Genomic DNA, 8,986 nt, shown 5'->3' on the forward strand with positions numbered 1-8,986 from the left:
TTCTAAGGCGTTTGAGGGGGAACATGAGGAGAAAGCATCCAGAGAAGTGGCGCACGAACGACTGGGTACTCCACCATGACAACGCATGACCGCATACGGCTTACATTGTGCAGGAATTTTTGGCTAAAAACAAGATGGTGGTTGTTCCCCACCCACCGTACTCGCCAGACTTAGCTCCATGTGACTTCTTTCTCTTCCCCAAGATGAAAATCAAGTTGAAGGGGCGAAGATTTGATACAGTTGAGGAAATTCAAGCGGAAACACAGACGGTACTAAACACCCTAACAAAGAAAGACTTCCAGGATGCATTTGAAAAGTGGCAGAAACGCCGGGTTCAGTGTATGCGCTCCCAAGGGGACTACTTTAAAGGTGCAGAATAAGATCTAGGTAAGATGTAATAGTTTTTATTAATATATATTTCGGGAACTTTTGAATTGCACCACGTATATAACCATAAGCACAGCTTTGTGTCACCTTTCAACCCAGAACTGCAAGCCACTACAGTCCTGTCCATCACCAGACACTAACCTGAGGCAGACGGGGCCCATTGGCTGTTGGCATGAAGTACACATAGGTGTGCAGCTGCAGCAAGAGTCGGTGCTGCAACATCCAAACTATCATCTGCACAAGCTGTGACTGGTGCTGCGGATGGTTCAGGGGGTTAATCTTCAGGCTGATGGAAGTTGGTAGTGAGAAATCACTCATTACCTGTTCAATGCCATTCACAGTAAGGTGTAGATACACACTGGACTTCATGCAAACAGTGGACAGTGTGTTCCTAGTTAATTATACAGTACAGAGCATCAATGTAAAACTACTTCGCTCACCATGAAATTCACTGCTCTATGAAGCTTGAAACTTCCAAGTTTTCAACCTGGCGATAGTTCCAACTAGTCTTTTGTGTTCGATGCCATGCAATGTTAGGTGAATATCAACATTTCAGATAAACATACTGCTTCCATTTTCAAGGTCACAGCAGGGGAAAAATATACATGTCATACAAGATGGTTAAAATGAACCTGCAACCACTCTGTCTCTGAAAATGGGGGTAGTATGTACCTTCAAAACACTAAAATCCAGCTACAAGACTTTGTGGTGTCATAACACAGACAACCACAGTATAAGTTCAAGTTTCATCACAGTGTTCACAAAATCCTACTATCGATCCTATCCTGAGCAGAATTAAGGCAATCCATGCATCAAACCCTCTTACTGGCTGGCCTTTATAGTGCATCCCTCCCACCTAACCTTGCCATTAATCTCGTCCCTTCAGGTTTTGTATGCACTTCTTGATTGTCCCACACATCTCATCCGAATTGACATTTCTGGCTGTAACAGTGGCATAAGGAAGTGCATTACTATTTAATGGAATGTACCAAACTTGTGCTCTATGCTAATATGCTCTTTGACACTTCTCAAACACCTTCCATTTATATGTTCTCTGGATTAGGATACTGAGTTTAGCACCCATATCAAATTCTATTTCTTAGATTTTAAAACTCAGATTTTTAGATGGGACACAGAAAGATAAAATATTCCAAACTAAATGGCAACAACATCAGCAAAATTCAATCTTCTCTTAATATCAGCATAAATATTGTTTTTCTTTCTGACTACACTTTCCAGGTACACAAATTTTGCAACACTTCTACATGATACACTGTTATCAAGTTTACCTATATTTAATGTAATCTGCCCAAACAGTTCTGAAACTTAAGGATTTAATTTTAACACACTGTGTACAGGATACTAGATTTACTGTCTTCAGCATAATCGTCTTGTATCAGTTGCTAAAATCATCATGCTTCATGTATAGGTTACTGCAGGCTCTTCAATTTACTTAAAATTTATCGTGTTCTAAATCCCAAAAATAAGACAACTTATGAGGTTTTCTTCCTCTCCACTGCAAAGACCTGGTTCACAGCAAGACCACCATTGCAAGCAAGTGATGAAGAGGAAGAGGCTGGCCCCTCCAATATAACAAGATGGGCACCTTCTGATCCACCAACAAGACTCAGTGGAGACATGTTGGAGAAAACTGTCAGTGCAGGGACTAATTCCACTTGGAGTTGTAGGGCTTGTGTAGCTGATACAATAAGGACAACTCAATATATTAGTATATGCAAGCTTTGTTCAGTGCTACTGAAAAGTGTCTTCACACACATTCCCTCCAGGTTTCATACAAATCAGTCAAGGGTGAGTGACAATACAAATTGTTCTTGGATGCATTATTTCGCTGAAGTTTAAAAAACTGCCCATGAACAGAGGATAGCATGAGGTATTTAAATCTGGTATTCAACGTGGTAAGAGAAGGACAGCGAGGTCCACAGACTCATTCATCAGTTACATGAGAATTTAACATTTCATACCTGCAAAAGGTTCATGCCTGGAAAATGCTCCGAGAAGCGCTCGATAAGGGGAGAGCTGACATGTGTTGGGGAATCTGGAGCAATGACATAAACATTACTCTCACACAATGGGTAGATTACAGTTGCCCTGGCCCAGTACAACAGGTGGCCTGCCAGCTGGAACACCTATGAACAGATAAATATGACTCATAATGCACTCATGCCTGGAGAACTGGAAAATAGGCTAGGCTGTTAGCATAGCTGCCAGGGTGCACACACCTGGGATACAGTGAGGTCAGCATCTGCAGCCAATGTCTGAAGGCTCTTGAGGGGGCTGTACATGCGGACGAGGCGCACCAGAGCAGGTGAGGCATCAGGGGGCAGGTGGTTCAGCAGTTCACTGGATTCCACCAGCAGCAGTAACCCATGGTATGGGCGCAGTGACTGCAGACACCTAATAACATCACAAAAACATGTCAAGTGTGAACTATGATGTTTCAGCTCCTTGGTGTTCAGCCAAATTACAGTGTTGTTCATTTAACGATGCTTTCAGTAGCTCATACTGTCTACAATCAAGTGACCGGATAGTAAATAATGAATTTGAAAGAATGTGGATGGAAGTGATTGTGTGAATGTGCGTATGAGCTGAAACACGCAGCCCACCTTGTGAAAATTGATGGAAGAATATATGTTGTGCGACTGAAAATGTATATACACTTATATAGCAGTAACATGTCCAATTTGTATTAAAAAGTAGTTTGTTCAAATCTCAGGTGGAGAAATGGCTATTTTTACTAAGGTTTATCATGGCTTCCCTCAGTGTATTCAGATCTGTAACATGATAACTTCTTCAAAAATACTGTAAACATCTCCTACCAAATCTTTCCCAACTCACAATTTATGATAATTTAATGCTATGTAGCCTGTAGAGCTGAAACAGTATATTCGACGCAATACTAACTCCACACTGATACCTGAGAAGGCTTCATTGCATNATTATGGAAATTGTGTGTCTCCATTATCAGGAGATTAATGTGGTCTTTGAAATGCTGCATACTAACTCCACACTGATACCTGAGAAGGCTTCATTGCATATGGTCACATTGAAATATTCAAATAGTACATCCTCAACCCTGGAATGAGCAAAATGCAAAATACTTAACTGATAAAAATTTACAGATTAATTTTTGGGAAGAGTGTTAGCTGTTGAAATATCTGTCAATTGCTGCTTCTGGTGTTAAATCTCCTCAGAGCCAACAGAGTGCTGATGAGAACATCTGGAGCTACACCAGAAGAAGTGACAGGATGCTGCAGAAAACTATGTAAGGAGGAGCTTCATAATTTGTGCTCTTCATCAAATGTTATCAAGAGTGATCAAGAAAAATTATACAGGTGGAGACTGTAGCATGCATGGATGGAATGAGAAACACATACAGATCTGGCTGTAAAGCATCATGGGAAGGGAGTATTTTGAAGGCCTAGGCATATATGGAAGGGTAATATTAAAATGGATCTTAAATAAATATAATGTAATGTGCAGACTGGGTTCATGTGGTTCAGGATATGAACAGGAGGTGAGCTCTTGTTAGTACAGAAATGAACCTTTGGGTACCAGAAGAGGATGAGTGTTTCTTCACTACCTATTAGATCTCAAGGAGTCTGACTGAACCAGCTGGTATAGGGGCTCTTGGACTGTATTTGGAAAGTGTGCAGCTCAAACATGGCCCTTAACAAACTGGATACTCTCAAAGAGTTTTCTTTTTTTGTGGTTTTTCTCAGTCTCTTCAGGCAAATAGTAAATAGTATCTGGATTAGGCCACGCCTGTTCCCTTCCAAATCCTTCCCAATTCATTAGTTACTCTACCATCTGATGCTATGAACTTTTGCTACTGAAAGCATCCTTAAATACTCACTCACTCTCTCTGAGAGCTGAGCCCTTCTTGAGAAGCTGCTGGTTGTGCAGCTACTCAAGAACTTCATAGCATTTTACTGAACATGAAGGTTTATTACAGCGTTCATGAGAGCCCTCCACTGGTCCCTATCCTGAGCCAGATCAATCCATTCCATACCATCCCAACCTATCTCTCTAAGATCCAATTTAATATTTCCCACCCACCTACATTTTGGTCTTCCCAGTGGTCTCTTTCCTTCTGGCTTTTCCACCAATATCCTATATGCATTCCTCTTATCCCCCATTTGTGCTACGCGCCCTGCCCATATCATCCTCCTTGACCTGTTCATTCTAATTACACTTGGAGAAGAGTACAAGTTATGAAGCTCCTCATTATGCAGTTTTCTCCAACCTCCTGTCACTTCATCTCTCTTCAGTCCAATATTCTCAACACACTGTAGCATCACTAAATAAGTGACAAAAAATACAGAATGTCTCTGTTTCATGGAGTTTGTTAATTCGGAAACTTTCCTTTGTTCATATGACACCTTACACTCTCAATCCAGTGCCACTTATATCATAATATAAATTTTCTAATGAAATGTATTAATCTAAATCAGCATTTCCAGGCAGATGACATGACTCTCTCCACATATGCAAACAACAAACAAGATATAGCCAGTCACCTGTGTATGGACTCAGGTTCAATGATGAAGTCCTTCTTGTCAAACTGGTGCACTTTCTGTGGCAGACAGAAACTCACTTCTATCCACCTGTTGACACGCACATGTACAACACCCATTGAGATCAGGTCGTCGTACACAGCCTTCAAGTTGCGTGCCAGGGTACTACGCTCCAAAATCAGGTTGAATGGAGAATCAGCATCCTCTGGCTTCTCTCCCTCTGGTCTGCACAAGCCCACAATTCATGCTGAACTATAAGTTGAATTTGGCAACAAACAAAACGTTCTCACAGAGGCAGTCATGAAGAGTTCTAACACCTTGCAGTCCACTGAAAGTCAGCCGATGTTTCTGAGGATCATGTCGCCTCCATCTTCAGGGTTGAAAAATAAGCAAAGCACAAAACTAGCAGAGCTTCCAATGGCCTTCATGTTTGTTACTTGGTTGGTTTATTTTTTGATCCTGAAGATGGAAGCAACATGTACCTCTGAAACATCAGTTGACTTCAGACTTTTCAAAAGGAATATCTAACCCAAAATTTCTGCATGTAATCATCCTTCTATATTTACTTACTTATAATTCCTTGAATGCATTCTATATGTATAAGGGGTGGGCCTTCTTGGCCCTCGTACCGCGACCACAGTGATCTATAATGCATTCTATAACTCAGCTACATACTGTCAAATGATTTGCTGATACTGAATAATGGATTGAAAAGAAAGTGGAAGGGATATTCATAGCCTTCTTCTCTGTCTATTTACCTGGTGGAACTGCAAGCCACAAAAACTGTAGTTAGGAGAGTCAGTTTCTGAGCTGAGATTTGAAACTGGGATCTCCTGATTATGAAGAAGTGCTAATCACTCAATCCCGATTTTTGGTCAACCATGATTTTAATAAATATCTTGAAATAACATTTTTTGGTGATCACATGGTCACTCTGTGGAAATACAGCTCAGTGCACGTACTTTGACCATCGGCTTACTTTACCAAGAATCCCAACATTGATTTGTATTACAAAAATATGATTTTCAAATCAAAATAACAGAACTCACTGACAGCAGTGATGTCCCAGCTGAGATCTGAAAGAATGCATCTTAAATAGAAGTTAAAAGAGCTACTGCTTTACCAACCTGCTTTGTCATGCAACTGTCATTCAGGACTCTCAGAAATATTTAGCAAGGTATGCACAAATATGTATTCAACTTTTAAAATGAGAGAAACTACTTGAAATGGAAATACTTTTACAAAATTTAGTGTATGTGTTTGGAAACAAGTTTCAACAAAATCAGTCACATAATTTGGGTGTTCTTACTTGCAGACAGACAAACATATATTATTAAACTATTAAATGCTTTGGAAATCCTTCCTTGTTTTTCAATTCACACAAACATACACACCTCCTTCTTCCTTTATAATCAGTCTTCATGTTATGCTATCCTGCTTTTCAACCATCCAAACAAATACAAGGTACAAATGTTGTTTTGTGGAAGTCTTGCAGGAGTACTTGCATGCATTAATCTCACCTGGCAGCCACTTCATCATGTGCCATGACCATGGTCTTTGTCTCCTGACTAAGGTAGCCACAACGCCGCTCCTCATGCCGCAGTGCAATGCCAAGTCTCTTACTCAGATCGTAGTAGCACTTGACAATGGAGTGGCTAGCTGTGGCATGTAGGGCAAACACTATATTGGTGAGGATGATTGAGTCACTGAGCACGGTGGGGTGCCCTACAAAACGTACATCATTCACCTTCAGTTCAAACTTGCGTTCACAGAGCTCTGGCTTCACTGCAAAGAGTGTGGAAAGCACTTCGTCTGAGAACCCAGTAAGGTGACCATTGCAGATATTGGAAGTCTGAGGGGGAGGTGTCTGCAGTAGGTCCTCTGTTATCGTCAGTGCATATGGATTGCGGCGTCGGTTCTGTTGTCCAGCTTCACTGCGTGCATCTGTAGTGTATGGATAACGGAACAGCAATCGATCGCCCTTACTGTCACTTTTCACAAGGATAACACTCAGAGGATTTGGGTCCATCATGGCATTCTATAACAAAAAAACCGTTCCTTTGAAGTTACACCACGATAGCTCCCCCCACCACTTTCCTTCCCATTCTACGAGTATAATAACTTATTTCATTGGGACAATTCAATATTAAATGCAGAAACTTTAACAGACCACTCCCACTGTATGGGCGGTTAGGTACCTACATATTGGCAGGTGGGCCATGTAACTTCGAAGTGTTAGCAATGTTGTCTTCTGTGTCCATACCACCAACTTCAGGCGTTTAGCTGTTAAAAACAGCACTCAAAGTCTAACTCTGGAATTTGGCTCTAACAAATCCACAAGCTTCAGCTTTTGGTTTTGTTTTTAAAAAACTTACACTTTAGGTTCAGTGTTTTAAAAATATATTTCTAAAGTTTTTCATGGTTAAGCTTTGGGTTTTGTTTTTATAAGCAAACTTCTATAATGGGCTGTGCTTGTGTGAGACAAACATGCAAATAAAATTTTGACCTTACTTGCATCACCTGGTAATGTTTAGTAGCCCCAGTTAAATACTGGCAAATTTTCTACAATGAACTGTTTGCTGGAATGGCAGATTTCTGAAATTTTTGTAGCTAGAAACAATGAAGACAGTACCACTAGTGCTGGTGGTGATGGTAGCAGAAGAAGTCATAGTAGCTGCGGTAATGAGATTATATTTTAAGTCTTTATTTCATACAGGATGTGCTAAAATAGTAACATTCTTTCCTTCCCTACAGAAAACAAGAATGTCAAAACTGTTCCCATCTGACAAAAGTGGTTGTAAGTTTGAAAAATGCCACACTTCTGTCACCAAAGAGTGGTGGAAGAGTTAAAATTCATTTCAGTGCCTTAGTCCTCAAACTCTACATTATAATTTGTATCGTACTGTTCTGATATTGCAGTAATAGTGCTTATAATTTACATGCATGGACGGTTTGCTTCATTACTCTGAAATTGGTTCCAAAATAAATTAGAAGCATCCCATGCTTCTCACCCAATCCTGAATTACTGATTCTGCAATATAACATGGCAAATATGGAGAATCAATTTTCATGAGAATTTTTTATACCAAAATTCGTCTTGAATTTCAAAACTTAAGGCTTCTTATAGTTCTACAAACTACGTTCAAAATATCAAACGCAAGCTCACCCGCACACAGTGACACCCTTAACCCTCCAACTCATGCCAGACGTTTGACAACTACAACTTACACCAGCATCGACCGCACCGACCTTGCTGCAAGTTCAGCAAACATTAGAAGTAAGAAGCGCAAGCTCAAATGTAATAAAATGCACAACTCGTAATCAATGTTTGGGAGGAAATCAATCATATCTATCTCTTCTCAACTCTTCCACTACCACAACGACCAAACCTGCCACAGATTATAAACCATTATAAACACTGTAGTTCGTGCCACTATTCAGTATGGCGGAGCCACTTCGAATTATGTAACGAGGGATCGATCTATGATCAGACTTACGCGGATCTCTGTTCCCTTAGTTCAAGGTTTGACGGACAAGAATTCAGTTCTGTCTTTAAAATTCTTGTCCTCTTAAAACTGCTACAGATTGTTAAAACTGTTGGTCTTTCAAATTTTAGGTACGGCGGCGCTTTATCGAAGCATGTAACAAAGGATCGATCTGTACATTCACTTCCACGGATCACAATTCACTGATTTCACTGATTTACCATTGTTTGTATCCTAGGAATCATCATCATCATCATCATCATGTATTACGTCACCTTGTAGAATATGCTAATCTTTCAGTCTTACCTGTGGGCTTCCTACGGCCCGTTTCATTTTTGGGTTGTATATTATAATTTTCTTCGGAATCCCTCTATCTCCCATTCGTTGCACACGATATTTCCATCGCGATTTGGATTTTATAATTTTAGCATTTAAATTAAAAGTTTTCAGGTCTTCCCCAATTTAAGAACTTATTTAAATTTTAAACTGGAATTCTAAAATCAAATTGACTAGCGTATGTTGGCGAGATTTTAAACAAAACTGACAGGCTGGTGTTTTAGATTTTGGATTGTGTGCAGT

General features: G+C 40.1%; 1 protein-coding gene across 4 annotated transcripts in view; it reads right to left on the reverse strand.

Annotated features, from left to right (window-relative positions):
* The window catches only part of LOC111871046 (GATOR complex protein NPRL3), a 13,886-nt gene extending 5,343 nt beyond the window's left edge, over positions 1-8,543 (reverse strand). The window contains exons 1-6 of one of the 4 annotated variants that reach the window (XM_023863783.2): positions 8,420-8,543; positions 6,443-6,960; positions 4,926-5,147; positions 2,628-2,802; positions 2,370-2,534; positions 529-708 (exon numbers count right to left, since the gene is read on the reverse strand). In XM_023863783.2, the coding sequence (XP_023719551.1) occupies positions 529-708; positions 2,370-2,534; positions 2,628-2,802; positions 4,926-5,147; positions 6,443-6,954 (1,254 nt within the window). In that variant the 5' untranslated portion in view covers positions 6,955-6,960; positions 8,420-8,543. Of the gene's footprint in view, positions 1-528; positions 709-2,369; positions 2,535-2,627; positions 2,803-4,925; positions 5,148-6,442; positions 6,961-8,088; positions 8,371-8,419 lie in introns of those variants that run through there. The other 3 variants (XM_023863782.2, XM_023863781.2, XM_023863784.2) reach the window with 3 other exon arrangements.
* Between the last annotated feature and the right edge of the window lie 443 nt (positions 8,544-8,986).

The sequence above is a fragment of the Cryptotermes secundus genome, unplaced genomic scaffold (assembly GCF_002891405.2).
Source record: "Cryptotermes secundus unplaced genomic scaffold, Csec_1.0 scaffold73, whole genome shotgun sequence".
Lineage (NCBI taxonomy): Eukaryota > Metazoa > Arthropoda > Insecta > Blattodea > Kalotermitidae > Cryptotermes > Cryptotermes secundus.